The 18,752-nt window shown below is 43.6% G+C and overlaps 1 protein-coding gene across 10 annotated transcripts in view; it reads left to right on the top strand.

Annotated features, from left to right (window-relative positions):
- MAP7 (microtubule associated protein 7) overlaps window positions 1-18,752 on the top strand; it is a 148,530-nt gene that overhangs the window by 119,896 nt on the left and 9,882 nt on the right. For 6 of the 10 annotated variants that reach the window (XM_068150207.1, XM_068150232.1, XM_068150280.1 and 3 more), the window contains 9 exons: window positions 2,598-2,743; window positions 4,220-4,335; window positions 4,741-5,000; window positions 7,012-7,195; window positions 9,169-9,364; window positions 10,948-11,049; window positions 11,664-11,714; window positions 11,806-11,863; window positions 14,451-14,589. In XM_068150207.1, coding sequence (XP_068006308.1) covers window positions 2,598-2,743; window positions 4,220-4,335; window positions 4,741-5,000; window positions 7,012-7,195; window positions 9,169-9,364; window positions 10,948-11,049; window positions 11,664-11,714; window positions 11,806-11,863; window positions 14,451-14,589 — 1,252 coding nt within the window. The remainder of the gene's footprint in view (window positions 1-2,597; window positions 2,744-4,219; window positions 4,336-4,740; window positions 5,001-7,011; window positions 7,196-9,168; window positions 9,365-10,947; window positions 11,050-11,663; window positions 11,715-11,805; window positions 11,864-14,450; window positions 14,590-18,752) is intronic. The other 4 variants (XM_068150224.1, XM_068150290.1, XM_068150262.1 and 1 more) reach the window with 2 other exon arrangements.

The following is an 18,752-nucleotide window of genomic DNA, read 5'->3' as shown; positions in this document are numbered from 1 at the left end:
TCTTGAACATGTCCAGAGAAGGGCAACAAGGCTGGGGAGAGGCCTTGAGCACAAGCCCTATGAGGAGAGGCTGAGGGAACTGGAGTTGTTTAGCCTGGAGAAGGGGAGGCTCAGTTGCTCTTTACAACTACCTGAAGGGAGGTTGTAGCCAGGAGGGGATTGGTCTCTTCTCTCTAGCAACCAGCACCAGAACAAGAGGACACAATCTCAAGCTGCACTAGGGGAAGTTTAGGCTCGAGGTGAGAAGAAAGTTCTTCACTGAGAGAGTCGTTAGGCATTAGAATGGGCTGCCCATGGAGGTGGTAGAGTCGCCATCCCTGGAGGTGTTCAAGAGGGGATTGGACGTGGCACTTGGTGCCATGGTCTAGTCATGAGGTTTGTGGTGACAGGTTGGAGTCGATGATCTTTGAGGTCTCTTCCAACCTTGTTGATTCTATGATTCCATGTTGTGCCACTGTCTCCTATCTATTCTGGATACACTTAACAAAAAAACCCACAGAAGCAAAAATCCCTGTTTTCTTGGGGTTTGAGATTTATGATTTTTTTTAATGTCAATCATCTTACAATGCCTCATTAAACATAAATCCCTATAAATGATAAAGCAAGCATGAGTGCTGTTGCTGTGACACATGAGGCTCTCTTTATTCATAATGCTAATGTCTCAATGCAGGAATATTCTCAGTACTGTGAAGTCTGTGAGCTCTTCCTGTAACAGCAGCTGTGCTGTCGTAGGACTGGAAGAATTAACCATATGTGGCACTGCATTCTTTCAGGTGTGCTTAGAGGGAGCTACAGGCAAGAAATGTTGGGGTTTTTACCAAGGAGACTGAGGATGTAGATCTCATTTACTTAAAAAAAACCCTCTGTAGTAATAATATAGTTTCTCCCAGTCCTGGTTCTCAGTTAACCCAAGAGAAAGCACAGGAATACTTTGCTGCAAGAAGTTCCCCATGACACGTTTTGCAGTGTCAAAATTCTCTTTGAATATGTAATCAGAACATTGTATATCTGCTAACCTGCTGTTGGAAGAGCTCTTTCAGTAGCAGTCTTTGTCTTTGTGCAAACCAACAAAACCTGCTATCCTGGTTACTCAAAAATTACTTTCCAAGTTGATTTGTTGCTGTTAGCTTGCTTTCTGTAATGTGTGCAAAGTTTTTTGTTGAGACTGTATTGAAGTCAGCTGCTATTTTAGCTATAGCAAAACATATTAAAACTTCTTAAGTGAGTGGGCTTTAGCTACTCCTAGAAGAGGGCTTTTTAAAAACACACTGCTTGCTAGAAGCTGTAGGTAGCAATTTCATTGATTTCCTAGATCACACACACTCAGAATCACACAGAGAATTAACCAGGTTGGAAAAGACCTTCAAGATCATCAAGTCCAACCTATCACCCAACACCATCTGATCAACTAAACCATGGCACCAAATGCCCCAACCAGTCCTGTTTATACACTTCCACAGTGACTCCACCACCACCCTGGACAGCCCATTCCAATGGCCAGTCACTCTTTCTGTGAAGAATTTCTTCCTAACATCCATTCTAACCTCCCCTGGTGCAACTTGAGCACAGATTTCAAGGCTTTGAGACAGTACTCATGGTGCAAAATAGGAAACTCCCATATTTTTTTTCCCTGTGCACCCATTTCTGCTTCCTTGGAAGCATTAGACCCTCAGTAACTACATACTCCTGATACTGGTCTGAAGCTGTGGCGAGGTGAACCATAAAGACTTTAGATATATCTCCATTTAAATTACATTTTACAAAGCACAGACTAGTTTCTCCATTGTTTACATTGATGATTTTCCATTTTAAGAATACTTTCAGAATAGAAAGTATAATAAGCCCATTGGAATGGGCTGCCCAAGGAGGTGGTGGAGTCACCGTCATTGGAGGTGTTCAGGAGGAGACTTGATGGAGTGCTTGGTGCCATGGGTTAGTTGTTTAGGTGGGTTGGATTGGTTGATGGGTAGGACGTGATGATCTTGAAGGTCTCTTCCAACCTGGTTTGGTTTATTCTAAATAAAGGTTATTCTAAATATCTGCTCTTCTGACAGTGGCATTCCTTTGCATTGAAGCTGCCATATTGTTAATGTGTTTTGATCTTTCTTTGTATCTCCTGAAATGTTCCTTCACTTCCAAGACCAATTAATAGGCATTCTGATTTTAGTTTGATCAGTTTCTATTCTGAATGTAATTGAAACTCAGGTCAATGCATAGGCAAGCTAGCCAGTCAGATCAGCTGTTGTGTCCACTGCTTTTTCACAACCACCAGCTGTATGAAAACTCAACAGAAAGACATTGTTACCTTCTGCTACCCAGTTGTGGCATACTTCTTAACTTCTTTAAAAGAAATTAGTAGTTTACAAATGGAAAAGTGCCTGAATGCCTATTGAAATTGCACCCCTACTCTGTGTGTCCAAGCTAGTGTATCAAATGATGATTCTGACTTGATAATTAGCTATTCTTCTGTATATTAACACCTTCTTTCTTTTCTGTCTTTCTCGGTTATTTCTGTTCCTGCTGGCTTTCCTCTGTCAATTCTCCAATGCTGCTCTCTAACTGAAATGTGTAACTAACAAACCCAACAAACACCGTAGTTATCCCCATTTGTCCCCGTTCAGCATCTTGCAGCCCCCTCAGTCCTCTGTCCTACAAGACCATGAGCTGTAGGAATTCAGAGCGAGCAAAACTTTATGCCTCTACTGATGCTGTTGGACGTAGGAGAACAACGCATCTGGCGGGGGTAAGCATGCCGGTTGTACGTAAGCTAGCATTTCATGCCTTCAGCTCCTGACTGCACTGCTTGTTAGGGCAGCTAGAGTTTTAAGGGTACTTGCCTAAGTCTGATTCACCCCTTCCCACCCTCTCCAATGTCTTTTGTAGATCACTGCTTTTTAACTGCAGTATACTATGTACTGTGGTAACATGGGCTGATTATGCACTGAAGAATCAATGTGGACAAACACCTATGTTTGCCAAACACCCATGTTTGCAGAGTGGATGCCTCATCCTCTCATGGGTCACTCACAGTGTGGATTCTTTTCTCTCTTGTAAGGCCCAAGCTGGTGATGCAGCTTTTCCCTCAGTGGGGAATCTGTTTTTCCCAGCAACCAGTAGAATTTCATATCCTCTGAGACCACTGTCACTTCAGCTTTACTTTCTTAGGAGATCAAGACAGTAAACTTTTTCTCATTTAGAAGGAAGAGGGTGGTTTAAATGCATGGTTTGTAAATGAGGTTTGCCACAGATCAGTTGTTCATTCTGAATTATTTGGTAGCAGTACTGTGACTGAGCTGAGCTTTTGGGGAAGATCAGAACAGTGTGATGCAGGCAAATTCATGTTGAGTCTGCTCCAAGCCAATGGCATGTGGTCAGCTCCAGTTCAGATACTGTTTGCTGAATGTGAGCCGTTACATTTTTCCTTGTACTCTACAGGGTGAGTTTGTTTAGAATGTGAGAAGAGTGAAGTCTGAGCTCATTGTTCCAAAAGCCTGTAGTTTTCCATCTATAGTTAAATAGAGGAAGTATACAGATGCCAAAATTCCAATGTGTATCTTTAAACCAGTAGTTCTGTTGATAAAAAACAGAGCTATAACAGAAATATTTTAAAAACTAAAAACTAAGTTGAAATAAAGAGGAAATTGCTACCATGTATAAGAATCAATGGCAAAAAAAAAGGTATGTGCTGTGAAATCATTAAAAAAAATGAAAGGGATAATTGTTGTACCACATTTGAGGGCTTTGGGGGCATCTGTGATGTTCACATATAGCCACAGAAGCAAAAATCTTGTGCTCTGTGGGGACTGTGACTAGGTGTGAGCCTGGGCAGGGGGCAGGTAATGTTTTGCCCTTTCTTCAGAAGAAATCCTGGGTTGATGGGGAGTATTGGAAGGTACTCTGTGGCAATCAGCAAGGTTCAAACCTTAAAAGGTAATCTTTTGCATACGTAAAAATCAGCCTCTGCAAAGCCCATTACATGTCTTAGGATAGTAGAGAACATGATGAAGAATTCTTCTAGTCAAATGCATACTTACTGACAAAGGTGGTGTCAGATTACAGGGTCTCTATTAATGAACTTGTTAAACAGGCTGTAGAAACTATTGACTCAGCACTGCTTTTTCCCAGCTCCCCGACCCCATATCCTTAACTGAGCTTGCTTTGCTTTCCTTAGCCATGTGAACTCTGGCTTGACTTTGTCTTTTTGTTTGATGAACTATAGACTGACAAAAAAGAAAAAGAGAGAGACCATTTGTCATCCAGCTTCTCAGCCAGCTTTAAAGGAGGTCATTTTTCTTCCAACCCCAAAGCTAGATCACCAGCTCCCTCTCCAGTTTGGTAAGACAAGTACATGCCTAGCTAGGGGTTGAGCTATAGGCAGCTCTGATTATTCTATTAATTAAATGTGAAACATTGCAAACTTATTTGGTCATTTAGGGGTTTTCTCTCTGCAACAAAGGAAAGACAGTCTTGCTTTCAGAAGAATATTACTACTGCTTTGAGGAAGGAGAAGATAGCTGGTGGTGTTTTTTATCCTCTTGGCTGGGCTTAGTGCTCACACATCTGGAGAATTGTAAAGAGAAGTGTTTTGCCTGAAAGCTACTCAGTTGCTCAAGCGGTCCTGCTTGATAGCAGGGAAACAGAGAAGTTGTTTTATTTTTAGCTGTTGTAGTTGTAGAAGTGATATGTAGGTGATGTCCAGCAGAGCATGTCTGTTAATGGTTGGCACTCTTTGGTTAACAGGCATGCATCAAAGTCTTTGCCTTTCTTGCCTGGCACACCCAAGCAGATAACTTCCCCACCTGGTTGCTCCAAAGTTTCCGCTACTCAGGCACGTCCTCCTTCTCCTGGCAACATCCGGCCAGTCAAAAAGGAGGTCAAACCAGAGACTGAGAAGAAAAGACCAGAAAAGGAAGTTGAAAAGGCCAGTGAGGAGAGGACAGAAGAGAGTAAAGGAGAATCTGCAAAGGAAGAACTCACTATCCAGGCAGAGCTCACTCAAGGTAAGGAGAGAACCTCCTTTAGATTGTCCGAGAATCTCTTCTATTCTTTCTCTGCAACAACATAGCTTTCAGTACTTTTCTATCAAACATTAGTCTAAATTCTTCAGAACACTCCTGCACAGGTATGTCATGATGAGGAAAGTGTAAGCAGGTTGCAGCCCTCTTGCTTGTAACAGTTGAAACAACATGCAGGCCTGCCTCACACAATGTGGATTCACATCCTTTTCTTTGTCCTTTTGGATGGGGATACCCAGGTGCTATCACACAGGGCACAACCCTGCTAGAAAACTAGAGTTTTACTGTAACAGATGCATCTGTTGGCCATGGGCATGTAAAGAAGTGATGAGGTAATTGCCCTGTTAGCGTGAGTTTTCACTGCTCTTCTGATAACCTTTTTGCCTGTTTCCTTTTTAGGAGAAAGCTTCCATTTAGAAGGATTTCAGGGATTTGCAAAGATCTCTTTGCAAATGTTTACAAGTCATAGTTCCCCAGTACAAGTGAAACATTGCAATGCTTGTTTGGGTTAGCTCTGGAGGAAGAGAGGCTCAGCTTCTTTGCAGAGTCAGCCAAAAATTGAGTTTGAAAGAAGGACACTTAGTATGGAAACAGGGTATGTGTGATAAAGATACTGAGAAGTGAAGTAGTTTGTATTCAGATCAAAGAAACTGGTGGAGAGAGGCAGAAGAGAAGGAGTGGTGAGTGGCACTTCAAACTGGGTGTCTTTCACCAAAGCCAGAGGAAGTGATGGTTGAGACCAAACATCTGTGACCTCAGGCTAAGCATTTCACATGTGAGATTAGGGGGCAGGCTTTGTACTGCACAAAAGGCTCAAACTCCCCAAACTTGCAAGAATCTAAAGAGAGGGGCAAGTGTAGCATTTGGGGCTAGAGGGATATTGCTGCTTCTCCTAGGTCTGTGTTGCAGGCAAAATTAGCTGATTTCTTCAGTCCACTGCATTGGCCTTCATCATGTCTGGCTCAGCTACCTGCCAGCTGTTGTGGTTACAGGAGCCAGGTCAGCAGGTAGTGATCACTGATGGAGCTCTTTAAAGTGTTGCAGGCAGATCTCACATGACTTCACTAATACCAGTGAAGTTTTAAAGGCATTTTGGGTGTGCCTGTGTAAGCTGTTGTCACATTTTCTCTGACAGCAGGGCAGGTGTGCATTAAACAAACCAGTTGTTATGCTGCCAGCTTCGGCACCTGAGGCAAGAAGTGATCCCCAAGTAGTACAAAGCTGTTCTCCTGTGGAGAGTGACAGCCCTGCCTCTGTCAATATTAGTAAATTAAAAGGGGCTGAGGTGCAGGGACTCTGTTATTACACTGTTTAACTATTAAAAAGGCTCTCCAGCATGTTTCTGATCCAGATTGTAATTGTAGTCCCACATTTTCTTACCTTCTGTCTCCTGAACTACAAAGAGTATAGCTATAAAGGGGTTCTCAAGCTGTAAGGTGATCAGATTACTTAACCTCTTTATATCTGACCATCCCAGAACTTTCTGAGTTCCAAGCTAACATCTAGGAGGTTAGCCTAAGCCTGGACTGTTCCCTAGGGGTGGGCTGAATACCTGTTTGGTAATGTGAGAGAACAGTGCTCTGGCTGAGGCTAAACTGCCGACTCACCTCAGGGCTAGTGAACAGGCCCTGACACTCTTTAATTCACTGGTGTACAGATATCACTTGAATACAGGGTGAAAGGCCTGAAGCAGTTATAGAAAGACCTGCACAGGAGTGAGCACATGAGCATTCAGCAGAGAGCAAGGAGCTGAATTTGTGTTTGTATACATGATGAGGTGTAGGAGAGGGGAATCAGGGAGGAAGCTGTTAATGGGGTGAGGAAAATGCTTTAACATCTCAAAGGGTGGTTGGAAATGTAGATGTAAAATCATCTCCTGGCAGTTCCTGATGACTGACTTTACATGTATCTCCCCAAGGTCGGAATCTGATTCCATTGACAGTTCAAAATACCTGCTGCGTCTGTACAAACAAGTTTTCCTTCCCATCTGTTTCAGCAGCTAGCCCATCCCTACCTCCTGCTCCACCAGTTCTTTCTCCACCACCAGTCCCCACAAAGACCTCTGCAGGTACAACTGACCCTGAAGAAGCAACAAGGCTGTTGTCTGAAAAGAGGCGCCTTGCCCGTGAGCAGCGGGAACGGGAGGAGCAAGAAAGGAGGGAGAGAGAAGAACTTGAAAGGTGATTCTAGACTTCTGCAGTGGAGAAGATATGTTTTTAGCAGCTTCCTAGCACCTTGGGTATATTCTGTTATATTGTGATGTATGAAGCACAATACTGAAATTCAGGAGCTGTGAGTTGCTCCCAAAGACTAATTCTACCCTTGAGGTATTTCATAGGCACAATGTACACATAAGCAGATCTGTAAGGTTGAAACTTATCCCACGTAGTCCTTTAAAATAGGACAGGAGGCAAGAACAGATCCTTGTTGCAGTGGTTCATTGTTTCCTCAGAGATTAACAAAACTATACTCTGAAGCTAGAGATCACTGCACAGCTGTTTTCAAGCTGTGTGACTGACACAATGACTCTTACTTTGAATTGTAAGACCTCTACCATGGATAGTATTTAGGTGTCAGCAGCTGTGACTTAAACCTCTTTGTCTTCTCATTCAAAATCAAGACTCCCAGCAGTCTTGGAGGGTGATTGGTACTGTGTCTCGTTTACTACTAGCAACTGAATGGCCATCTGAATACTTATTACTGTGGCTATAACAGTGGTTGAGCACCCTTTTAAAGGACTGCTGTGCCTCTGGAACTTGAGTTCTTTAACAACACTGTTTAATGTAGGAACAAGGCAAGACCAGTTAGAATAGCTTCACTCACAGCATGGTCCCTCTGGTTCTGGCAGGGATGCCAGGCAGTCCCAGGCTGGTCTGGCTTCACCAGGACATGGGCTGTTTATGATGCTATCACTGCAATGGGCTCTTGGCTTTCCTGGGTAAACTGAGACATGGCAAAATTCTAGTTACAAGGAGAACCAAGGCTTGGCTCTGGCTCCTAAGACCTGTGCCTTCTCTAGCTTGCAGTGAGTAGGCTTGTGGCTTTTATGCCAGGCTTTGGACCAGGCAACTCCATGTAGGGCAACTTGAGGCAAGGCTTCAAGCAAGGCAAAGGTGACTAGAAGTCAGCCTGCTTATATATCTTGCCTGAGATTCAGTTGGGCCAACAAGGCAACTGAAGCCAACAAACAGTTACACAACAAAAAGGGATTCTGCCAAGCTGTGGCCATTATAGGCAGAAATATAGGCCTGGTCAGGGAGAAGCAGTGGCCAGTACACATGCTCTTACCCCAGACATGCATGGTCCTGTCTCTGTTCCTTTTCCTGTGTTACCCTGACTCTCTGCAGGAAGCAGGAGGGAGAGGGGGACTATGTCTAGACACATTCAGCCTGTCTGGGTTTGTGCTGGGCCCATTTGGCCCTACCATGACAAGTAGAATGAAATGAAAACACCATCCTGAACTATCCAAAGTGAATCCATGTCTTTAACGTTGAGTTTTATATTTTTTGAGATAGTAAAACTAGGAAAGTAACTGCAGAGAGACATCAATTGAATATCACCTGTATAGAACAGCTCCCATATGAAAATCTACTAAACAGATGATGATTCTTAAACTGGGAAGACCATCTGTCCTCTAATTCTGAGTGGGGATTTGATAACCTACAAAGTCCTAAATAATTGTATTAATATCAAAGATGAAGGGGAAAAGTTATTCACACCCGTAACACAAGGACAGAGGAAGCTTTAGGTGAGGTGAGGTGGTAACATTCAAATATCAAGATAAGCTTGGTTCTGAAAATGTAGACTATTTCAAAATATGACAAAGTGAAATTGCAGAAAGTGCTTTGCAAGATGTGTTGAAGTCATTGACACTGTTTCTGAGGCAGAGGTATGCAAGACATATATTAGTGAAACCAGGCACAAGCTGGAGAGGCATTGCTGTTGTCTTGCAAAGTTTTTTATGTTCCATAAATCTCCTTTGGCCCTTGCTGGAAGCAGCACAGATAATTTATGAATGAGACAGCAGTTCAGCCTCTATCCAGCTGCTCTGCAGTGCTGGTGTCTTGGATCAGAAGTCTGGTGGCTTGGTTTGTATTTTGTTCCCTTTCCTTTTTTCCCCCTTACTTTTCTTATGCTCGTTTCACGACTGCAGGCAAAAGAAGGAGGAGCTATCACAGAGGATAGCTGAAGAAAGAGCAAGGCGAGAAGAGGAAGAAGCTCGCAGGCAGGAAGCAGAACAAAAAAGAAAGGATGCAGAGGAGGAGCAGGAAAAGGAAGAGCGTCTGCGCCGACAGGCAGAAGAGAGAGAACAGAAGGAGAAGGAAGAGATGGAGCGCATTCAAAAACAGGTGTGCTCCCCTCTTGCAGTTCCCATGCCACTCTGGATGGCAGTGAAGTGGATGAAGCACCATCTCTTATGCAGCACCTGGATTAGAGGCATCTCTAAAATTTAAGTGCAGCGTATAAAGGGAATAGAGTTGGGGCAGAGTTCATTCCACAGAGTGCTTCAAAGAGTGAAGATATTTTTTCTTGACAAAAACATGTGGTAGGGAGATGAGTTTTGGGTTTGGGTTTTTTCCCTGTATAGTTTATTTACTTAGAGAAAAATCCCTTCCCACTCCTGATAGATTGTGATGGAAAAGTCAGTAGAGTAGTGTTGGAGGGTTTTAATGAATGGTGTTATGCCACAGAATGTTTTATCCCCACAGTTATAAAAAGTCTAGATGCCAAGGTAACTAACTATTCAGAGTGTTGGAGACATTGCCCAATATTGCTTTTGTGTGGAACAAGTAAGAGGAACGGGTTTTGATCACTTTCATCAAGTCAAGAAGTACAGTCCTGGTATCAGAGCAGCTACTCAAAAGACCTAAGAGAAAATAAATCACAGTACTGTCTTTCAAGTGTTCTCATATTGGATGGGAATGCTGTTCCTTTACTGACTTCAGGAGAGGCTGCAGTAAGCACTTGGGTGAGGGTTCTTTTCTTCTCATGTATCCTCTTACTTCTTATATGCACTTCCCTCCAAAATTCGGCTGCTTTTGTTTGGTTCTCAAAACCATCCACCACTCAAAATGTGAATCTCTGTAATACTTTCCTGGCTGCTGCTTTAATGGTGAAGGTTAGGAAATCTATTCCTTCTTTTTCATCGGATGTGTTTCCATGCATGTGCCCCAGAACAAGCACAGAACCAAATATGATGTCCATCATTTAGCTATACGACTCTTAATGATATACAAAACATGGAGAATAAGCAAGAAATGTGCAATTCAGTCTGAAGAAGGTTCTTGGTGACTTGTAAACCCTGAAAGTTTCTTTTCAGGGTCTTATAGATATGCATAGTTAAGCAGATATCAGTGTAGAGAGCAGATATGAGTGTGGATATCAGTGGAGAGCGGCCAGGCAGAAAGGGACCTGGGGGTACTGGTCGATAGTAGGCTGAACATGAGCCAGCAGTGTGCCCAGGTGACCAAGAAGGCCAACGGCATCCTGGCCTGGATCAGGACCAGTGTGGCCAGCAGGAGCAGGGAGGTCATTCTGCCCCTGTACTCAGCACTGGTTAGGCCACACCTTGAGTACTGTGTCCAGTTCTGGGCCACTCAGTTTAGGAAGGATGTTGACTTGCTGGAATGTGTCCAGCAGAGGGCAACAAAGCTGGGGAGGGGTTTGGAACATAAGCCCTATGAGGAGAGGCTGAAGGAGCTGGGGTTGCTTAGCCTGGAGAAGAGGAGGCTCAGGGGAGACCTTATTGCTATCTACAACTACCTGAAGGGAGGTTGTAGACAGGTAGGGGCTGGTCTCTTCTCCCAGGCAACCAGCACTGGGTTGGACACGATGATCTTGAAGGTCTCTTCCAACCTGGTTTATTCTATTCTAAATTTACCCTCAAGTAGTAAATTATTTCCCAGTTCTTTTTCTTTTACCATCAACTCAGAAAGAAGAGGAGGCTCGCCAACGGGAAGAGGCAGAGCGGATTCGATTAGAGCGTGAGAAGCATTTCCAAAGAGAAGAGCAAGAGCGCTTGGAAAGGAAGAAGGTAACTCAGTGCATGCAGAGAAACTGCAATTCATTTTGCTATAGCAGTTGGTTTGTACCTCAGTTGTAGAACGTTATCCTTTAGAACTACCTGAAGTGTGGTTGTAAGCAGGAGGGGGTTGGTCTCTTCTCCCAGGCAACCAGCACCAGAACAAGGGGACATAGTCTCGAGCTGCACCAGGGGAAGCTTAGGCTTGAGGTGAGGAGAAAGTTCTTCACCGAGAGAGTCGTTCACCATTGGAATGTGCTGCCCAGGGAGGTGGTGGAGTCGCCGTCCCTGAAGGTGTTCAAGAGGGGACTGGACGTGGCACTTGGTGCCATGGTCTAGTCATGAGGTCTGTGGTGACAGGTTGGACTCTATGATCTTTGAGGTCTCTTCCAACCTTGGTGATACTGTGGTACTGTGATACTGTGACATAAATATACCCTCAGAAGAGCTGCTACCCTCGTCTGCCTGATGTGAAGGTGAAAGGAAAGTTGTCAACAGTAATAAATTATCATTATTATTCTTGCAATAAGCTGATGCAACTGATAAATGGCAAGTAGTTGTGGGTCAGGAGATGTTTTTAAGTTAATGCCAGAAAACACTATTTACCCTTTTGCTTTTCATTGTAGAGGCTTGAGGAGATCATGAAGAGAACTAGGCGTGTAGAAGCTGTAGATAAGGTCAGTGCTTCTACTTAGCAGGCATAAATATTGAACATGTTTCACTTCCTTAGTGCTATTTTCAATTTACAAAACTGTGCTTCCTTTGTAGAAAACCAGTGACCAGCAAAATGGACATATATCAAAGGCAAATAGCCCTGGGGAAGCAGGTACTGTGCTTAACTGTGCTCTGAGCAAAATAGGTGAATCAATGCCTACTAAGCACGTTGGTCTGAGACACAGGTCTGAAACGTGGCACACTCATTGCAGTAGGGCAAATCGTGAGGGGAGTATAACTGAAATCTTAGCAGATGTTATGTATTTAGCCTTTCTGTATAGGTAGGTAGCCATTGCTAAAGGAGTCAGCTGGTTTAGCAGCTTAGTCACAAGAGTGTTTAATGCAGTTGCCTGCTGAGTTTATTTATGAAGTGAAAAGAAACAAATCCCTTCCTCATTCTGACTGTAGAAGTTTCCTTTGCATAGTATTACAGATGTGGTTGTGGCAGATTCCACTGTCTTGTCTCAGTCACCAAAGCAAACCGTTCATTACCCAGACATCTCCCTGTGATTTCCCTCTTCTATGCCTGCTGCTTTGCTGTTTCCTTTAAAACTCAGCTCCCTCAGAAGTTTAGAGCTTCCCTGTCACATGCACACTTGCAGTCTTCCTGTCTGTTTCTCCTATCTTTTTTTTTTCCCCCTGGCTATTTTAAGTAGAATTTTATGTAAGAGTTTAATACTTACAATGAAGGAAGCAAAATAAAATGTAACCCATATCCAACAGTCACCAAGTATGAATTAGCAGTATTTAAAAACACTGAAGTCAAGCCATCAAATGCCTTTACCCTCTGGTAGCATAAGAGATTAAATGGTGCTGATCTTCATTTCACCATGGAGGAGTGGCTGCGTAGACTTCTTTTTCATGTTGAAATTAGCGCTGCCAAGAAACCTCTTGACACAGATTTTATTACAAGTGTATGGAAGCTGATTATGTATTGTCTTAGAGATAGGGAAGGGGGAAGTTTGGGAGCTGCTAATACAGAATGCATCCAGGATGCCATCTTTTGCTGCAGGTGCTGATGGTGCTACAAACCACTTAAATAATTCTTGAAACTATAAAAGACTCTATAACCTGTGACCAGTGCTTTTCTGAACGAGGTAAAAAGCAGTAGAAGACTATAGTAGTAGTCAGTTTCCTAAGGCATACAAGAAAATTGGACCTTCATTGCTCCAAGTGAAAGAAAAAACCCTCAGGGCTGCTTTGCTTTAGCTAGATATGCTGTTGAGTTAAAGGTATGAATTAATGGGTGTGTTACAGTCAACTCTGACTTCATGTATTATGTTTTAACAGACTTCTGACCACACACAAATGGTGATCTTTTTTTCCTTTCAGTCCCACTGTTTGGCAAAATATAGCCCAGCAAAACAAAAATCCATTAGTTTTTGCCATTTATTTGGCCTCTGCTTCCAAATAAGACACAGTCTGCCTTTCCAGAGCAGCACTTTCTTATGCCTTTCTCTCTTCAATGTTAAAGCAAATGTCTTTCTCTCTTGTTCCACTTGTGGAAACACTGAAACCTATACTGCTAATATTTTTCATGCAAAAACTTGCCAAATATCACATGAAGACATTTGGTGTAATAGACTTCAGGCCAAGCATTTAGAGCTTAGCAAACCAAAAGCAGCCGAAGGAGAGTCTTCTCAGGTGAGCTATGGGGTAACCAAGAAATATGTCCTCATGATTATCATAGCAGATGCTGGTATGGGTGGTGTGCAATTGCCTCCTGTGCAATTGCTTCTGTTTACCAAGCTGTATATGAATTAGTGTGGCTGTAGATACAAAGCAGAAGATTGTAGTTGTACTTTAAAGGAACATCCTGAGGCAGGCCGGTAACATCTATCATGTGGTGCTTGGATGAAGCACAAGGATGCTCTAATTTTGTGTCACGCTCTGCAGGATTTTATAGTAGTGATTTGGCACTTGTTGAAAGGAGTATTCTTTCCATGGACACTTTTGACCTCTTGATTATCTTTTGGGTTACAGTCAGTGATCAACATGGGAACCAGGAAATACTAGTGTATGAAACTGATGATTTCCCAGTGATCTATTCCTTTCTCTTTTGCTGCATGAAAAGTGCCAGCATAATGTTCTGTCAGACAGCAGCCTGCTCTGACCACTGATTTATGTGTTGGAATTGTCTCAAGCTGTGCCAGGGGAGGTTTAGTCTGGATGTTAGGAAGAAATTCTTCATAGAGAGAGTGACTGGCCATTGGAATGGGCTGCCTGGAGAGGTGGTGGAGTCATCACACTGGAGGTGTTTAGGAGGAGACTGGATGGGGTGCTTGGTACCATGGTTTAGTTGATTAGATGGTGTTGGATGATGGATTTGATGTGATGATCTCAAAGGTCTCTTCCAACCTGGTCTGGTCTGGTCTGGTCTGGTCTATTCTATTCTATTCTATTCTATTCTATTCTATTCTATTCTATTCTATTCTATTCTATTCTATTTCATTGTAAAATGTTCATTGTCCATAAAGCAATAGTTTTGAAATCTGTAGCCTCTACTTCTGACCTGAAACATTGCTCATGTGCCCCAAAACTGGACAAAAGCAGTGGGCTGTGGGAGGGAAGGGCGTGGGATGTTATTTTTTAAACTGTAGCTTGCCTTGACTGTGTTGGTTTTCATAGGAAATGATTTATCCTAATCTGCAGGTAGATGATGTCACTTGCTTTTATGAAAATCTGTTTTCCCTCTGTAGTGATAACCAGTCCTGCATCTCCCTTGGAACCTGCGGGAGGATCTCAGCTCCAGCATGAAGCGCAGTCTCCGCACAATGGGCAGCCCATCACCTGCTCACATGTGATTGTTTCACACCAAGCCCCTCTAAGCATGGACAGGTAAGAGCACTGCTAGGTGCTGGGGGATGTTTAGAGGAGGAGGGTGGCTAGAGTAATAAATTCTTTTCAGAGACAGCTGTTCCATCTGCATTGTTTCCTGCTTATTTAAATGTTTCCTGTGTTCAGAAAAGAACTTTCTCATTTTTCACGTAGCAGTAACCCATTTTGGCCAACTGATTGGGAAGAATTTTGTAGCAGTACAGTACATTCGTTGCAGTGTTTGGAGCAATGTGTTGTTTGTTACATAAACTGAAACTTAATGGAAAGGGCTTTTTTCCCCTGCTCTTTTCCATAAAGTAAGCTTCATAAACCCCACTCTGGATCTGCAGTGCTAGTTTGTGATTGGGATAATGAGCACTGTGCTTTCAACCTAGATGTCTTGGTTTCTGAACTGCTGGAAATATTATCATGTTGTGCTTGCTAACCAGAAGTCCCTCATGTGAGATACCAAGCTACTCATTTTGACCTCTTGTCCTCTGTAAGGAGAATTTGGGGAGGCAGGTATTTAATACTGGAATCTCTCTGTAGCCATAAAGCAAGTCACTCAGACTTTGAGAAATTGTTGAAATGCTTGAAATCTTGATGCTGAACTGAGAGGAATCTGTTACATAAGCATGAGCTGTCAGTTATTTCATTTTTAGTAATGCAGAAAGCCAAAGAGTGCCTTAGTCTTTTCATGTTTTATGCAGGTAGTACCAGAATATGCATAGAAAAACTTGAATGTGTGAAGGCATCACACAGTCTGTAATGGGCAATACGCTTCAGAGTGTGACTGGCACTAATTGAAGAAGGAATTTGCCCTCTCTTGGCCCCTTCCTATGCCTGGGGGGATCTTAGCCTCCTATCCTACTGACACAATGCTGCTGTTGAGAGAAATACTGTCAGTGACACTGAGCACTGAACTGCATTGGATGAGCTGCACAGAGCTGCCTCAGGATTGTCTTGAGCAGCTATTAAGTGTTTATCATTCCCAGCCTTATGTGCACCTTGATATTTGTAATCTAAAATATGCCACTGTCCTGTAGCATTGTAATCTGTGTGGAGGAAACCTCAGAATGGACAACCTGACGAATGAATAAATGATACTAAAGAATAGCCATGGTGGGATGTGGAGGGACTCTGCTTTAGAGGTGCATTGACACAGGCTAGGAAGGCAAAGGCTGAAGTGCTTGTTAGCATCACTGTAAAGCTTAGCCCAGGCAGGTTGCAAAACCATTGTAAGGAGTATGTGGCAGCATAAATCTTACACCTGGGTAAAGCCACAGATGCCAACACCACTGCTGCTGCATCCCATGTGCTGCAGTTGTCTGGCATCAATATATACCTGATATTGTAATACACACAACAGCAAGTGGAAATGGTCTCACTGCAGCTCCCAGAAAGATTTGACTTTTGTCTGGAGAAGACTTGAGCATGTTTCAAATGCAAGGTATCTTTGCCTGTGTGCTTTGTATCATGTGTTTGTATGGCTAAAGCAGGGAGTGAAGGAGAAGAGTCTTTTTCAGTCCTAGAACAACAGTCTTGCAGGAAGTGTGGAAAGTTTCACTGGGTGTAAGACAGTTAAAGTGTCAGTGGGTCTGTTTTATGGAGCACTGGGGTCTAGCCTGAATGTGTTTCTTTGAACAGGACTGGTGATGGTGTTCAGTGACCACACCTAGAATACCTGTGTTTGGGGTCAGAATACCTGTAGTTGGGGGCTACTCCCCAGACAATGCAGGCACTCTGTGCCTTGCACTAGTAGTGTTGGAGGGCAGTGATTTGAAAGGCTACTACAGATTTTCATGAAGGTAAGGAGTTATGTTCTGGAGCAGGCTGGACATTCTTCAAGAAGAAAGTTTGACAGGCATAGGAAGAGGCCATCTCCATGTGCTGAAAGATGGGTTGGCAGGGAGGAAGGCTGGCCTGGCTGAATAGAGAGATTTGATTGCAGCTCAGGAAAAAATGGGGAGTGTATGGTCTTTGGAAGAAGGGACAGGCAGCTCAGGAGGACTACAAAGTTGTGAGGCTGTGCAGAGAGAAAATTAGAATGTTGAAGACCAAAGCCTAAGTAGAAGTTAATCAGTCTTGTGCTACTAAAGGCAACAAATATATTAGCAACAAAAGGGGGACTAAGAATCTCCATCCTTTATTAGATGCAGGGCACATAAAGTGGTCAAGGATAAGGAAAAGGCTGAGGTACTCAATACCTCTTTTGACTGAGTCTTCAGTAGCAGAACCAGGTGTTCACTGGCTACCCAGTCACCTGAAGTGAAAAATAGGGACAGGGAGCAGGACAAAGCCCTCATAATCCAAGAAGAGATGGTTAGTGACTTGCTGCACCACTTGGACATACACAGGTCTGTGGAGCCAGACAGCATCCACCTAAAGGTACTGAGAAGTGCTCACCAAGCCATTTTCTATCATTTGCCAGCAGTCCTGGCTAACCAGGGCTATCTCCACATTGACTGGAGATTGGAAAGTCTGTATCTACAGGAAGGTTTAGAAGGAAGATTTGGGGAACTACAGACTTCATTGCCAGGGAAGGCTATGGAGCAGGTCATCTTGAGTGCCATCACATGGCATGTACAGAACAACCAGGTGATCAGGCCCAGTCAGCATGGGTTCATGAAAGGCAAGTCCTGCTTGACTAACCTGATCTCCATCTATGACACAGCAACCCACTTAGTGGATGAAGGAGGCAGTACATATAGTCTACCTGGACTTCAGTAAAGCATGTGACACTGTTCCCTACATCCTTCTGGAGAAACTGTTTGCTCATGGCTTGGATGGGTGGACTCTTTGTTGGGTAAAAAAACTGGCTGAATGGCCAGGCTGACAGAGTGGTGGTGAATGGAGTCAAATCCAGTTGGTGGCCAGTCACTTGTGGTGTTCCCTAGGGCACAGTAATGGGGCCTGTTCTCTTTAATATCTTTATTGATGATCTGGGTGAGGGAACTGAGTGCACCCACAGTAAATTTGCAGATGACACCAAATTAGATGGGAACATCATCTGCTTGAGGCCAGAAAGGTTGTACAGAGGCATCTGGACAGGCTGGATCAATGTGCCAAGGCCAATGTATGAGGTTCAACAAGGCCAAGTGTCAGGTCCTGCAGTTGGATCACAACAACCCCAGGCAAAGCTACAGGCTTGGGTGAGAGTGGCTGGTAAGGTGCCCATCAGAGCAAGACCTGGGGATGTTGATCAACAGCTGGCTGAACATGAGCCAGCAGTGTGCACAGGTGGCTAAGAAAGCCAACAGCATCCTGGCCTGTATTAGAATATCACTACTGTGTGACAAAGAAGACGAGGAAAGTGATTGTCCCCCTGTACTCAGCACTGGTGAGGTCACAACTTGAGTGTTGTGTTCAGTTTTGCTACAAGAAAGACATTGAGGTCCTGGTGCATGTCCAGAGAAGGGCAACAAAGCTGATGAAGTGTCTAGAGACCAGGTCTTTCAAGAAGCAGGTGAGGGAACTGGATTTGTTTAGACTGGAGGAAAGGAGGCTCTCTGCAACTACCTAAAAGCAGGCTGTAGCAAGATGGGTGTTGCTTTTTCCCTAGCAATAAAGGATAGGGTGAGAGGAAATGGCCTCAAGTGTCACCAGGGGCAGGTTTAGATTGGATATTAGAAAGGGTTATCAAACACTGGAATAGGCTGCCCAGGGAAGTGGTTGAACACCATCTCAGGAGGTGTTTAAAAGATGCATAGATGTGGTGATAAGAGACATGGTTTAGCACCAGACCTGGTAGAGTTAAGTAATGGTTGGACTTGATATTAAAGGTCTTTTCCAACCAAAATGATTCTGTGGTTCTGTGATGGGAAGTTGTCTGACTGCTTGCTGTGCTGAACCTTCATCCCTGTTCCTCCCCATCATGTCATGTGTCAGCTCTGTGACTGAGGTTCAGTTACAGCTGAGAACAAGAGTCCTGGCAGAATGAAGGCAGCTGATTTCACCACTACACTGTTCTCTGCTGCTGCTTTTGACCAGCAGTGCAGGTCTTGGACTGGAACTGGATTAGCTTTTCAAGGCAATTGATCTTCATAAACCCTAAGGAAAATGCTGTGCTCTGCTGCATTATTTCCTATATATCTACTGCCAACAATTGTTAGTTTTATTAACAGACATTTATTGCAGAGGGTAGATTGGCACCATCATCTATTATTGGTGTTCCTGCTCCTGTG

The sequence above is a fragment of the Melanerpes formicivorus genome, unplaced genomic scaffold (assembly GCF_026170545.1).
Source record: "Melanerpes formicivorus ecotype bairdi unplaced genomic scaffold, bMelFor1.0.p_v2 SCAF_2, whole genome shotgun sequence".
Taxonomy (NCBI): domain Eukaryota; kingdom Metazoa; phylum Chordata; class Aves; order Piciformes; family Picidae; genus Melanerpes; species Melanerpes formicivorus.
This window is presented reverse-complemented; position numbering and strand designations above follow the sequence as displayed.